Source organism: Meleagris gallopavo, chromosome 2, assembly GCF_000146605.3.
Source record: "Meleagris gallopavo isolate NT-WF06-2002-E0010 breed Aviagen turkey brand Nicholas breeding stock chromosome 2, Turkey_5.1, whole genome shotgun sequence".
Taxonomy (NCBI): Eukaryota; Metazoa; Chordata; class Aves; order Galliformes; family Phasianidae; genus Meleagris; species Meleagris gallopavo.
Genome location: NC_015012.2, coordinates 104,086,040 through 104,100,968, shown reverse-complemented (window position 1 = coordinate 104,100,968; position 14,929 = coordinate 104,086,040). Strand labels below are relative to the sequence as shown.

Here is a 14,929-nt window from a genome sequence, read left to right as displayed (position 1 = left end):
AAAAAAAAAAAAAGCATTCATTATTCAGCATGCTGAAGTAATAATTGAAAACAGCTGCAAAAAATCTGTGACGAGTGTCCCTTTCCACCTGTGCTGCCAGCATGGCACTCCTCTCCTGGACTGGGCTACAGGGACCAATTGCTCCTCATGCATCTCGTTGCTGCAGGGATGTTTCTGGGATCATCTTACCTCTGTCTGTAAATGCCAGCACGAGGAAACTGTTCCTAACCTGAGTTGCTTCTTAATTTAGCAGAGAGAGATGGAGCAGGTAATTAAAAAGCACTGGAAAGCTTCAGTGGGGATCTGGGGATGATCTACATCTCTCTGACATCAGCCCTGTGCCTTTATGGCTGATGGCAGAACGCTCCCAGTGTTCCTGCCCTGAGTCATCAACACGACAAGAGCATCCTCCAGCCGGTGCCTGGCCCCAGAGTTGCTGGGGAGGAGGAACTCCGCTTCTGAAGGCATATGCTCTCCAGAAACAGGAGCTGCAGTTCCAGCCTGTAACAACGAAAAGCAGGGAAACACACTGGATAAATATTTCTATGCGTTGTTCCAAGCCAGGGGCAGTTTGTGGGTAATCACCACAACCCAACTGGCAGCCTCTGATTCACTGGTAGCATTTTTTAATGAAGTTGGAATAATAGAGAAATCCCAGCACAGCAAAGTGTTCTTACAGGGTGAATGAAGAGAGCTGGGCTAACCTGGCAGCAGTCCTAGGAAAATCATAGCAATGCTCATAGAGTGTTCAATGAAAAGCAGTTGAACACCAGAGCACAATCAATAGCATTCTAGGTAGATTCATGAGGAGATAGAGCCTTGAGAACGAGCTTGGTTTGCTCCTTTTGAGCCCATTTGTTGGGTAGCTGTGTGCAAGGAGTAGGTTCTTATAGCATTATTGCCTGCACACTAACAAGGGAAGATTAATGGGGAAATTCTAAAAATAGGGCATCTGTTGAAAGTCACCATTGAATGACAGAGCCATGGTACAGTTTTGCTGTTCAAGATATGTCTACTACATCACTGACTGCAGTGTAAAAACAACTTGCAATAGGTTTTGAAGTGATGTGAAGACTGAGAGCAGTCAATCACCAGGGAGCAGAGGAGGCACAAGGACCTCGGGATGTGCCTTAGCCAAACCAAAGGGCCAAAAACACTCCAACCAACACAACCTGCAACACTTTTACTCCAACACTGCCTGCAGCCCTGGAGCAGGGAGCAGAGACTCACCCAGAGACTCAGATAACCAGGTCCAACCCCAGCCAGCCCATGCCCACTGCCCACATCCCTCAGTGCCACATCCCCACGGTTCTGAAACACCTGCAGGGACGGTGACCCCACCACTTCCCTGGGCAGCTGTGCCACTGCATCACTGCTCTTTCAGAGAAGAAATTTTTCCTGGTATTCAGAATCATAGAGTTGTAGAGCCATCTAGGTTGGATGAGGTCTCAGTGGAAGATAAAGACATGCAGAATTCATCCTGGGCACTTCAAGCCCATCCAGCACCCCAGGACACAGCCACAGCCTGTACCACCAATTGCTACAGAAGGTAGGGTTGATCAGGTGTGTGCAGCCCAGGCCCAAATGAGTCAAAAGAGGAACATAACCAAAGAGATGAGAATGATACAATAGAAGGTCACCCTAGGAGTGAGAGTGGCTCTTGGCAGGCTGAGGTAGCCAACCTGTTTGTATATACAGCTCAGCAAAGCAAAAAAGTCACTTGGTTTCACTTACAGGATATTTGAGTTGGGTAGCTGGAGATTGTTAAGAGGATTTGGTAACCTTGGAGGTAGAAAGAATTACCCAAGTGGTTGCTTGCTCAGCTCCAACCATACCCTGCATATTCCTGCATACCCTGGCTATTCCATTTCCCATGGAGGAATAGTGGCAGTTCCTTTTTTGCAGACACAGATACTCCATTTTCTACCTTTTAGTGCATCTTTCAAGTGGATATTCTTTTTTCAGGTTTTGAGAAAAAGAAGACTGCTCCTGTGTGTGCACAGCATGCAGAAATGTTGTCCAGGAGGTAAATGAGGTATGCCCTGAAGTGCAGTTTGCTAAGGAAAAGCCATCTGATTCAGTTGGCAAATCTTCATTCAATTCTGCTGAGTGATGAAGGCATGCAGCCTCAGACTGTTGTGGATGGAGGGAGGGTGTGTCCCTGCACGCCATCTGTCCCTAGGCTGGAGTAAACGTTTTGCACTATGTTGCAATGGCATTAGCCAGGGAGAGATGTCTGCTTGGTCACAGTAGGGGGGCAGGACATTGAGGAAAGCATCAAAGGAGTGTCTGTCCAAAGAGAAACCACTACTGCATGGATGGAACACGAAAAGTGAAGCAGAGCTGGAATTTGCCCTCAGACCCCAGGCTTCCATGTATGGCTTTACTCCATGCAAGCCATCTCCTTGCCTTCCTCCTCCAAGTCAGTGGAACATTGACAATGGAGTTTTTGCAGCTCTCCCCCTGCTAATCAAGCTCCTGTTTAAATCAAGACAAAGGTAGGTAGCTTTTTTTTTTTCTCTGTTTGTTGGTCTTGTTTCTTCATTTGGTTTTTACTTTTGTATATTTAGCATGCTTGCCCTACACACCACCTGCCAACCCAGGAGACACCGCCGGCGTCTTCCTCCCACTCCGATCCCCCAACTGAACAGAGACGTGGATCCAGCTCAACCAAGAGCAAGCCCAGGGATGGTGGGAGGAAAGGGCAGAGCTGTTCTCACCTATTGGTGAAGACTTTGCTGTAGTTGAAGACTTGGATCTCCAAGATCTCATTCCCGTCGATGTTGCTTGCAACTGGCCAGCGGAAGGTCTGTGGAGAAAGGACAGGAGGGAGATGTCAGGGTGCTTTTGAGGAGCTGCTCTGGAGGCAGTGAGGGTAGAGCTGAGGGGACGATGGCAAGACCTCAACCAACCCTTCTTCTTATCAGAAGACAGACAGGACTGTCTTAGAGGGATCTTGCTAAACATGTGTCCTGGTGTCAAATGTATGTATATTTGGGATTCTTTTGTGTGTGTGTGTTTAGGTTCAATTTCTCCCTATTTTTTTTTTAATTTTAATTTTGTGTGTGTGTGTGTGTGTGTGTGTTTGTGTGTATGTGTCTTTTTTTCCGTCCCCAAGCCAAGAAATCACTCTGCCAGGCCAAACCACCTGAGCTTCCTTTGCTTCCCTAAGTCCTAGATCCCTTGCAGCATCCCATAGACAAGCAAACCTCAGACCAAACTGCTTGGTGCCATGATGGATGGATATGTGGCTGCATAGGGACACGGTGTCCTGGGTGCTGAGGCAGTGGGACCTGTGTTGTCTGCATTCAGAGCCTTAAAAGGAAAGTGCTTGTCAAGCAACTTCACAGGAAGACATTTGTGACTCTTTAGAAATATGCTGACTACCGTTTTTGAAGCTTATTTTTTCCCTTTTATGTTTTCTGCAGTGAGTCAAAGAAACAAATGGGAAAAAAAATTATCCAGAAATAGAAAAGAAAACTAGAAATGGCCTTGCAGTAGAGATGTCACTTTGTACGCAGTCACACTTTGGGAATTGTGTTTGCAGCACAGACACACTCTGCTGGAAAAATAAACCCTGGTCCATACACAGGCTCTTTACCACTCAAGAGAAGGGCATGAAGGAAGTTATTATTGGAAAAAATTCATCTCAGAAAAAGCATTGGCACAGACTGCTCAGGAGGTTGTTGAGTCACCATCCCTGGAAGTAAAGGACCTGGAGATGTGTCTCTGAGGGACATGGTCAGTGGGCAAGGTGGAACGGGCAGGGGTTGGGCTTGGTGATCTACGTGGTCTCTTCCTAGCTTAGTGGTTCTATGATTCTGTTTAGGGACACGGTCAGTGGTCGGGGTGGGGATGGGCTGGGGTTGGACTTTGTTGTCTTAGTGGTCTTTTCCAACCTCAGTGATTCTGTGATTGTCCTCAGAACATATTTTGGGGAGGAATTGGAACAAAAAAGCATCCCTGCTTCAGTTATGAATGCAGTGGGTGAGTCCCTGATTCCTGCTACTGGGCTGCAGCTGGGATAAGGCTGTCCCTTGTCCTCTGGGTTTTATAGCCAAGTTAAACTCTGTGACCAATGAACAGATCCCACAGCTCAGGTAGGGCTGCCAGGACAAGGGAAAGAAATAACAGATCGTCAACTTCCCCCTTGGTTTCAGAGGTTTGTCAGGCAGCAGAACAACAAATAAAGTCACTTGGAAAACGCAGTGACCTAGAAAGGCTCCCAGCATCCCCAACTGAGCTTTGCTGAGTGCCTTCCACACCACGAAGCTCATTTGGTTATGTTCACACTGCTGCCAGCAAGCAAATGCCAAAGCCCCACAATGGGGACAACAGCAAACCTCAGGGATGAGCTACAATCTGCCATGTTCCTTCTTTCTGGCATTATTTGTGGCCTGATGCACACCGTGCTCTGTGTGCTGGAAGAGGTCTGCAGCCTCAGGAGGAGAAGCAGTGCAGGGAGGGCCACCTATCTGCAGCCACTCACGCAATCTGCAGAATTTTCCCTGCAATCCTGGGGAAAGAAGCATGCTGACATTTCCCCTTCAGGGGGTCACAGCTTTCCTGTAGTTTCTGGACACCAATTCAGACAATTACTCTGGTTAAAAGAGAGCACTCTTCTCTGAGATTTGTCCAGAATTCCCCCAAATCCACCACCAAGATTATGAACGTCACTCATATCCCCAGGCTGAGAACTGGTCTCCAACTCCTCCAGTGCATGGAAAACCATTCCCAGTGGGTTGGGGTGTCAGTCCTGCTCCCCTCCATCTTACAGACATCCCATGCCCTAGGATATCCTGCAGTAAACCTTGTCCATTGATCCCCTGAGGATGCTGTGCTCTAAGTCTAACGTAGACTTCAGCTGGATGTAAGGCTGAAGGGAGCCAGAGAAAATGGAGAACAAGATCTCGAGCCACCAGACAGTGCCGTGATGAATGTGGATGTGGGTTGCAGTGGGTTGCCAGGACAAGCTGCCATTGCCCCTTCCCCATCTGCTTCTCACCCATGTGGTTTCCACACAGGTTTCACATCCCCAAAGCGGGGCTGGGAGCTACAGCGATCCACAAGAATCTGGGAGAGAAGGAGCTGGAGGTGCCAATGCATACCAATGTGACACGAGCCAGTGATGTGCCACTGATGCCAAGGAGGTGCATGATGTCTTGTGCTGCATCAGGTGATGAGGGCAGCTCCTGCCCAAGGTGCTGGGCTGCTCTGGGTGACCCTGTAGGGCAGGGGAGTGACCAGAGGGACCCGGTGGTGCCTCCAGCCCCAAGCATCCCAGGATTCATGCATTCTGTGAGTCAATGATGTCCCTTTAGGATGCTGCCTGGCTGGCTGTTAATTCTCCTTGCTGGTTTTATTATTAAGAGTCTTATTAAAAGCCCTTTGCAAAGCTAAGCCAGTAGTGTTTACTGGGTCATTTTTATTAATGAAGGGGAAAAAAAAAAAAAAAGACAGAGGCAGAGGCAGAGAAATGCCTTTGCAGAATGCAGAAGCCAGATGCTTCCTGCGAGTCTGCTTCAAAGGAGCTGGGAAAGGGCATCTCTGCAAAGCAGGTCTCCCTTTCCTGCAGCCCCGGGAGCTTTGGCTGCGTGCTTGCCCTGCCTGCTGCCTCTCAGACTGGTTACTCAGGGACATTTGCAGAAGTTCAGGTCAAGACTGCAGCAATGGGTCTCAGCTTTCTTGGTCATGGCAGTGAGCCTGTCCTAGTTCCTTTAGGAGAAACTGAATTTAGGCAAGGAAGAGCATACGGAAGCCAGTCGTAGATAGCATAGCACAGCACCATCATCAGAGGTCTCTGCCTTTCCCATTTTCCCTTGGAGCAGAAACAAGTCAGGGTGCACACAGGATATGATACAACTGTTCCTGACTGTGCTGAACAACCAAAGCACTGCATTCACCCTCTGGAACAGCCAGCAGATTCTCTTCCCCAGTCTCTGTAGAGGCACAGGTTCTGCATAATTCATTAAGCAACGAATAAAGATAATTGCAAAAGAAATAGAGTGAAAACAAACAAATGAAAACCACTGGGGCAGCCCAAATTTTGCCTGGTAGTGGCTTCTCCTGAATGTTAAGCAGTGGCTGGAAGGTGATGGCTCGGTGTTTCCCTGTAGAAGATCCCAGTGGGTGCTTATCATAGAGTGATAGAAGCATCACAGTTGGAAAAGAGCTCACAGATCACCCAGTCCAACACCAACCCACCTCACCGTGCCCACTGCCCACATCCCTCAGTGCCACATCCCCACGGTTCTGGAACACCTCCAGGTTTGGTGACCCCACCACCTCCCAGGGCAGCTGTGCCACTGCATCACTGCTCTTTTGGAGAAGAAATTGTTCCTAATATCCAACCTGTACCTCCCCTGCTACAACTTGAGGCCATCACCTCTTGTCCCATTACAGGACCAGGCAGATCAATGCTTTCTGCCAGCTTGATGTTAATGGCAGTCTTACTGAGGGTGCTTTCAATCCCCTCATCCAGATCACCAAAAAAGATATTACACAGGGCTGGTCCCGGTGCTGATCACTCATGACCGGCTGCCAGCTGTATGGAACTCCATTCACCACCAAATGAGTGGTTTCATGGGGGTTACACTTTGAATGTCTTGATTGTCTCATCCCAGCACCTACAGCTGATCCTGCAGGTTTGACTGAGCTCCCAGCTGGAAACAGGAGCCCTGAAGTGGAGGTTTGCCCTTCCTAACACAGACCACATTGGATCCCCTGGGGAGCATCCCCACGGGTGCCACACTGGGACCTGCATGCTCAGCAGCATTTGGCACACATTTAGGCACCTGAATGCTATATGGAATGGCTGCACACACCTCATCACATCCAGGCAAGGGGTGGCTGACCACTGCAGCCCCATTTCAGTCACAAAGGGCTGCCAGCTCCACCAGTGCACGTCCCCAGGTGGTCGCACTGCAGGCACCTCCCACACCCAGCATCAGGGCTTGTTTTCTTAGGGCAAAAAAAGCTTTAGAAAGTGATAAACAGCTTAAAAGTCTTCCTGTTCCTTTTAGGATCCTCTGTTCCCACCTCTGGGAATAGGTTAAGTTCTGTGTGAAACACAAAATAATCAAAGGAAGCACCAGTTCTCTTTTAAGTACGTATTTCTATTTTGAATGTGACTTCTTCATAGCTTCTCTATTCCCTGCTTGTGTGGGTGCCCTTATTTCAATCTTCTCTGGATTATGTTCTTGGTGATGACAAAAAGCAAGGCTGCATTTTGAAACTACACAGAGCAGGGGGCTGCAATTCCTTCTTTTAAGCCCAATCCCTTCTCTTTCCCTTCCCAAGTCCAACACTGGGAGCTGGAGGCTGATCCATCAGCCTGCAGGCACCCAACACCAGGATTTGGGATGTGAAGGGCTTTTTCCCCCTCAGGCAAGGGATCTGCAAGCACAGCACTTCTCAGTGTCGACAACACAGGTTGTTGTTCAGGAATAAAGCAGAATCACACTGCCTGGATCACTGCCACCATGGGAAGTGAAGCAGGGCCACACCACAACGACACCTCTCCCATCCCAGCCAAGGAATGTTTGGTTCAAGAGACCCATTGGGCACCCACCAGAGAAGTGCTGGAGCACATAAAGGTGATGTCAGCACACCTAACCTTGAGATCTTTGCCCAGAACTGCTTTTATCCCACTGTGCTTGCACAGTGCTACTGCTGCTTTGGGAATCCCTCTGCTCCATAGGGAGAATGAGAATATGTGTATGGAGAAGCATGGCAAAGGAAATCACATGTGTGAGATGGAGCAGGAGGAAAACACTGCCACTCTTACCTCATCAAACCTGGCCTCGTCCTCACAGTTTTCCAGCACTCGGGTGTAGAAGGAGAGCCCTGCAGGAGGAGAGGAGGAGCAGGTTGGTTGTGGCAAAGTGAATGGGGGAAGCTGCCCCGCATCTGTGCTGTCCTTTGGGATGCTGACATTTGCTTCCCCATGGAGCATCCCCCACAGGATATCAGTATTTGTGGTTAGAATCTACTTCACAACAGTGCAGAAGGGAAAGTTACAGAAATTCTGATAGTCTCTCACTGCAACAAATTGAGGCTTTTTCCTTCTGGAAAGGAATGCTGTCTCCTAGGTAATAAAAAACACTGCTGAGCAGTTGTTGGTGCTCAGGAGAGCACAGGCAACCCTTAACCAGGGCACACAGAGTCTGGGACACCACTTACTCCTATGGGATCAAGTTTTATGTTGCTACAGATTGAAGTATCGTGATTGCTTGGCTCATTGTAGGGAGTGCCCAGTCCCCTTGGCTGAGCCCTTTTTATTTTAATCATCGTACAAAGAGCAAAAGATCTCTTCTCCAGGTGCTGGCAGACCTTTTGCCCTGTGCAGCACAGAGCTGGATGAAGCAACCCCTGAAGGTGTGCGTGTGTCCCAAACACCTTTGGGTTGTATATTATGAACAGTTTCTTCTCAGAAAGAACGGTGATGCAGTGGCACAGCTGCCCAGGGACGTGATGGGGTCACCAAACCTGGAGGTGTTTCAGAACTGTGGGGATGTGGCACTGAGGGATGTGGGTAGTGGGCACGGTGGGGTGGGCTGGGGTTGGACCTGGTGATCTGTGAGGTCTTTTCCAACCGTAATGATTCTATGGTTCCCTGCTCCCTGCTATCAATGCAGTGGTTTCTTGCAGGACTCATGCCACTCAGCTCCACCTGCAGACCAGGAATGGGGCCACCAGCCGCATGATAACAAATGTTCTTGGCTATGGGGATAAGCAGCGATACTTCAACTACCTTAGCCCTGGTGTCTAAGTACACTGAGTCTCAGAGCAAAAACTATGCTAGGAGCAAGACAGCCTCTGGTGCATGGCGAGAATTAGTAGGGCACCTCCAGCCCTGGGGAATCCAGCCATGGGTGCAGCAGCCCCTGGATAGTGCCTGGAGCCGATGAGCTATTATCCAACAGCAGCCATGAACAAGCTCAGATCTCACTGGGAAAGAGGAGCTGGCCCCCATGAAATGAGGAGGATGAAGACATTTCATCAGAGGACCCTACCAGCCTTCCCATCCCCATCACACTTCTTTCTACTGAAGACCCTGGATATGTTCTCACTCTTACCCTAACAGCAGCCTGCAGAGCAAGGAAAAAAAGCCCAATTTCACCCAGATGTGAGTGATTTCAACTGCAGAGCCCAGAGCTGGGAAGCTGCAAGGGCAGGAGATGTGGGGCTGTACAGCCTGGAGAACCTGCTGGGAAGTGATCAGTGCCTTGTGAATCAGTGAAGTTCCAAACCAGCCCCATGTCTCCTAAGAAGAGTTAAGCAGCTCACAGACAAAATACTTTGGATAAGACATCCCAACCTCCCAGGTGCAGGTGGCTCTTGGCACTGTGTCTCCTGGGTGCCCAGTGAGCCAAGTCCCATGCCATGGTGGGAGGAGAGCCCTGGATGCTTGGGGTTGGATACTGGCTGCAAGGAGCACTAGAAGAAGAGCACTGCTATGCTCCAGCACAGTGTTGCTCTGCAAATGCCTTCTGCAAGACCCACTAGTTGCTGTGTTCTGTGTGGAGGGATTGTGGTTTTCCCCAGAGATGCAATACAGGGGATTGAAGAAGGTACACCTGGCTGAGATAGCTGGGGACCAGAAATGACTTGCACCAGGATGGGCTGGTGGAAGACACCTTGCTCCAGTTGTGGGACTGTTCTAAAGGGGTGTCTCTAGAGTCACTGGAGAAAAGCAAGAGATTCTTCCCACAAGACTTCAGCCCAAAAACTAAGTGTCCATGTTGGGATGCTCCTCTGAGTCTGGCACTGAGGTCAAAGAACACCAGGACCCCGATATGGTGAGATTGCTGGGTCCCTCTGGTCCCCTTCCGCCCCCAGCAGGGCCACGCAGGGCAGGGTGCCCAGCAGCTGTGAGACCCCCAAGGAAGAGATTCCACAGCCAATCTGGGCAAAACCAACAGGACCAAAAGCACAACAGCTTCACAGCAGCTATGCTCTTGCTCCCAAATGATTAAGGGACAAGGGGAAAAAAAAGGCTGAGCCACAGAGATGCTGAACACAAGTAAGCACTAAATACCAAGGAGCAGACCAGCCTGACAAAAAGACCGTATTGCTGCTGCACTCTGAGCTCCTTCCCTCCATGTGATACAAATGCAACACCTGGCCCAGGAATGAGGCACAGGCTCTAGCTGATGGGTAAATCCTTGTTCCTGCCTCACTACTAGTAACACACACAAAATCCTTGGTGTTTCAGAAAAAAGTACCTTCCCATAAAGACTGTACAACTTTGGTATCACTCCAGAGTGATCATCCCAGTCCCTGCCCTACAGCAGGGCAGGGAAGCCCCACACAAGGTCCTGTCCCAGCTTCACACCAGAACCAGGGATTGCTCCCCCTGAGGTTTTGCCAGCTACAACCTCAGGATCCAGCCCAGCTGGGTCTGATCATTGAGAGCTTCTCTTCTCAGTCTGGGTTTGATGGTGACATTGAGTGTCCTGGTCACGAATCCCATGGGTGCTTAGGATGAGCAGAGGGAGAAGCATCCCCAACAGCATACAGAGGTGATCTCTGCTCTATGCATGAACCTAAGCACCCTGTTTGCCCAGCGGCTGATGGCAGCAGGCTGCCAGGCAAAACATTCCAGCGCAGGGGAAGGAAGCGCTGTTCTGAAGTTTTGTGTCACCCTGCCCAGACTGACAGTGACAGCAATTCTCTGTGCGGGAGGAGAACAGGGATGGGAACATCGGGTGGCGTAGCGAGGGAGCATCCCAAAATGGGGTTCAGCCCGCTCTCCCCAGGGCAGTGAGGGCTCACACCTCTTCCCTTCCTAAGTGCAGCCATTGGGGAACATGAGGCACAGCCCATCTCGGGACCCCCCCCTCCACCACTGCCCTCTCCCCGTACCTCGGAAAGCCGCTTTGGCGATGCGATCCGCTCTGCCGCGGAGGCCGGAGACGGTGCGGAGCTGCAGCTGCAGAGCCATGGTGTGGGGCAATGCGTGGGGATCCGTGCAACGCTGAGGGTGATGCTCAGTGCAAAGCTCAGTGCAATGCTCGGTGCAATGCTCGGTGCAAAGCTCGGTGCAAAGCTCGGTGCAGAGCTCGGTGCAATGCTCACCGCGCTCCCAGCTGTGCTCCGAGGCACAAACGCGATGCACACCCCCTCCTCCTCCAGCACCGAATTCTTCAATTATTCAGCAGCAGCACCGCCTTCCCCTTCCCTCCCTGGAGAAGGAGGTGGTTGGGGGGGGCGGGCTGCGGGGATCGCCCCTCTTCGGTTGTTAGCGTTTGGGAGAGGGATTCCACTGGGGGAAACTGAGGCAGTGCTCCTCCTGGGAATGAGGCATCAGTCTGGGAGCACTGCAAGCTGGAACCTGGGGGTCAATCATATCACTGGGAGAGGACATGGGGAGTGCATGGCAAGGGGCATAGATAACAGCTTGACAGTGTGGGCTTGGTATGTAGACGGTCATGCCTGGTAGGGCTGCACATTGTACTGTTCTTGGAACCTTAAACTCATCCTTTATTTTGAGGAAGACAGTCAGCAAGCACGGAGACAGGGCTGTGAGATCAACACATCTTGCTTCCTGCTTGGAAAATTCCCAGAAAAGCCCATTTGTGGTGAGGAGTGAACCCAAGAGGGCTTCAGCATTGTCAGGGAGAGACAAGTGAGGGTGAAACCTCCATAAATGAGTAATAAAGCCCTGGAAATGAGGCATGTCCTTCCATCTACATTTGTCTTACCAGTGGAAAAGATCCCTGTGCTCGTTCACAAGTGCATGAGGATGAAGAAACTTTTGGGATTAATAGTGCTCATTAGGCTCAAACTACATGATTTTTTTTTGGTTCCCAGTTGGTCTTTCTCTGCTGAGCTGCACAAATTGGTGCTGCACCTGCAGCCCATACACCTTCTGTACCACGTAGCTAATTAGAAACCTCTTGCTCAATAGCAGAAAGTTGATAGCGAAGTGCGCTCAGCACGAGGTGCGTTGGCTGGGGATGCTCATGGAACAGTGCAGGTGGGTGGTGCAAGGTGGGCACCTGAGAGCTGCACCAGCTTTGAGAGAGGGACCTGATAAGGAATGGGTCTGCTCATTCCTGGTCTTTATTTATATGGGATCCCAAGGCAGGGTTTAATTCTGCTGCTGGAAAATGTCAGGCAGAGGGCTCGTGGGGAGTGGTGAAGCGTGGCGTTACCCTCAGACTCAGGGCAAAGTAAGAAAGTAGAAATTAGGATAGAAGGTGATGTGCCCACGTTGCTGTGTGTCTTCCCTGGGGATCCCCAAAGCCTCTGTCCATGATGCTGAGGGACCGGAGGGCCCAGGGACACTTCCAGCCCCAACCACCTGTGGGCTTTGGGGTACACAGGAGCACATCTGTAGCTCTCCCGGATGGGCCGTATCCACATCTCTGCACAGTGCTGCTGATGTTTGTCTGCTCAGGACTAAAGATGCCTCCGGAGTTCAGTGCTACTTTGGGTGGGGGAAGATCTCCACCTGTAGCCGTGGGGATTTGTCTATCCATGACACAGTTAAATTGGGTAATGAAGACAAGCAGGAACAACGTGTCCCTGGAGACACTCAAGGTCAGGCTGGACGGGGTTCTGAGCACCTGATGGAGCTGTGGGTGTCCCTGTTCATTGCAGGGGACTTGGACCACGTGGCCTTTAATGGTCCCTTCCAACTCTAACTGTTCTGTCTCTATACAGGGCAATAACACAGGAACCCAATTGCAAAGAAGCCAACCAAACACACACGCTGTCAAGGTGCGGTGGATCCAAAATGTGCCCTCCATTCTGGGAGAGGAAGGATCTGCCTGTGGTTCCAAACACAGATTTCAGTTTGCAGGATGTCTCTGCATTTTTCGCACTGCTGCATGTGAATAGAATTATACTCCCACCTCTGAATCACCAATGATTTTTCTTGTTTACTGTGGCCTTACACCAGAGCTAAAGAGGAAAGTGTGGCTTCACAGGGCAGGATCAGGCCATAACCAGTCTCCCTATACCTCCCATGGCACCAATATCCATTATGATAAATCCAACCCAACACACGTCCCAAAGCAATCACTGCTCTTATGATGATGCTATAGAACTTTAAGTCCAAAATTAATGAAATTTTCTCTTAACTCCTTTTCTCTCATTTTTTTTTCCAGCTCTTTTCCTCCCACGCTTGGGAAAAAAAAAAATCATTATCAGCCTCCCCCTTTGTCAAACCATTAAGAGCCTCGATATTAATTGCAGCGAGTTGCTGTGTTTTTCTGTTCCCTGTTGTTGTGGGCAGCACCAGCACCTTATCTCTGCAAGCAAGAATTGCTCTGCTCCCAGTCCCCACCTTTCCCATCCCAGCTCTTCCCAAATTGCTGCAAGCTGCCGTCCCCCCTGCACTGAACCTCTTTCATGCTGAAGGGTTTGGGGGATGCAACTGTCATGTGTGAGGCGTTGTGGGATAATCACTTATCACAGCAACATCTGTAATTCTGAGTGCCGCAGTGGGCGGCTCTTGCGTGTGTATGTTGGTCTTGGGAAGAAAAGGGGGAAATGCTGTGGAGGCAGTTTCTGTGTGTAAGCAGAAGGGTGAGAAAATGCAAGGGCTTGCTAAGAAACCTTTCCAAAGGATGTCAGTGCTTGCCACGTGTACCACTGAGTTCTGCAGACCGTGCATCTCACTGGGTGCAGCCATCCCACAGCTGCAGGGATGGTAAAACCTTCGCAGAGCTCCAGAGAAGGGGAAAGAGCTGGGAAGAGCTGCTCTGGGCACGCACTGGAGTCCCAGGCTCTCCAGCAAGATCTGCAGTGTTTTATTTGCAGAGGAAACTGCTGCAGAATAGAGGTGTCATGGCCAGCAGCCTTTGGCCTTCCCACCCCGGCTGTAGGAACCCTGGTCCCCTGCCAACCAGAGGCTTCAAAGAGTGCAGCCCAGCTCTGGCTCTTGGTAAATCCATTTGGCCTTTTGCATCATTTTTCATTTTCTTTCTCTTCTGCCTCTGGTATCCTCTGAGACAGGTTGGAAAGCTGTGGTTGCAAGCCCAACAACCTTCCACCCTTTTTTAAATTCCAGAGCTGTACTTGTTACTCAGCAGTGCAGTAGCTTCCTCAATGGGTGGATTTTTTATTATTTTTCTCCTTTCTTTTTTCTCCTTTTTTTTTTAAACAAATTTTGACATAGACGTTCTTGCATTTTCTTGAATTCAGTACAACCAACATGAGCATGGTGGTGATGGATTGATGGTAGGACGCAATGATCTCGGGGGTCTTTTCCAACCTCCATGATTCTACAATTCAATGAACCCAGCTTTCCTAATCCAGAAGCAGGCTGTCAGGATGCACAATGCTCTCCCGGGAGAGATCTCCCATAGCAAAGACCATGTGCAAACCCCATCTGCATTTCCCACCAGTCCCACATTGGCTGAATGGGGCAAAGTAGAAAATAACTGAGCAGTTCAGGCCACGCTTTGGTTGGTCAGGATGTACTGCCAGAAGGTCTTCTCACTGTCTGGGTTCCATTTTTATTTCCTTTTCCTTTTCATCTCATTCTTTTATTATTATTTATATAGTTATTCATTCATTTGTTCATTCGTTCATTCATTCATTCATTCATTCATTTGTTCCTTCATTCATCCATTTCTTTGCAATATCTCAGACCTCAGGCCGAGATGCAAGTAAGGACAGCCCCTCTAGTTCCCACACATCCCCATGACTGAGTGCTCATCCTTGCAGGTCCACTGGGATAGTTTTAATTGAATGTGCATCTGTCTGCTTGTGCAATTGCTTTTACATTGGTTCTCCATTGGCAATTGGTGACCCTGCACATAGCAGGGGGTTTGAAACCCGATGATCATTGTGATCCCTTTCAACCCAGGCCATTCTGTGATTCTATGATTCCTAAAGGCTTTTTGGGGCAGGTCTATGATTACGCTACTGGGACGGGAGAAGAGCCCACAGTTCCTATTACAGAAAGAATTGATTA

At 49.7% G+C, this 14,929-nt stretch overlaps 1 protein-coding gene across 3 annotated transcripts in view; it reads right to left on the bottom strand.

Annotated features, from left to right (window-relative positions):
- Window positions 1–11,119, bottom strand: part of OTOF (otoferlin) — a 71,996-nt gene extending 60,877 nt beyond the window's left edge. For all 3 annotated transcript variants that reach the window (XM_031552646.1, XM_003204581.4, XM_010708059.3), the window contains exons 1-3: window positions 10,867–11,119; window positions 7,787–7,845; window positions 2,721–2,809 (exon numbers count right to left, since the gene is read on the bottom strand). In XM_031552646.1, the coding sequence (XP_031408506.1) occupies window positions 2,721–2,809; window positions 7,787–7,845; window positions 10,867–10,945 (227 nt within the window). In that variant the 5' untranslated portion in view covers window positions 10,946–11,119. The remainder of the gene's footprint in view (window positions 1–2,720; window positions 2,810–7,786; window positions 7,846–10,866) is intronic.
- Window positions 11,120–14,929: the final 3,810 nt, after the last annotated feature.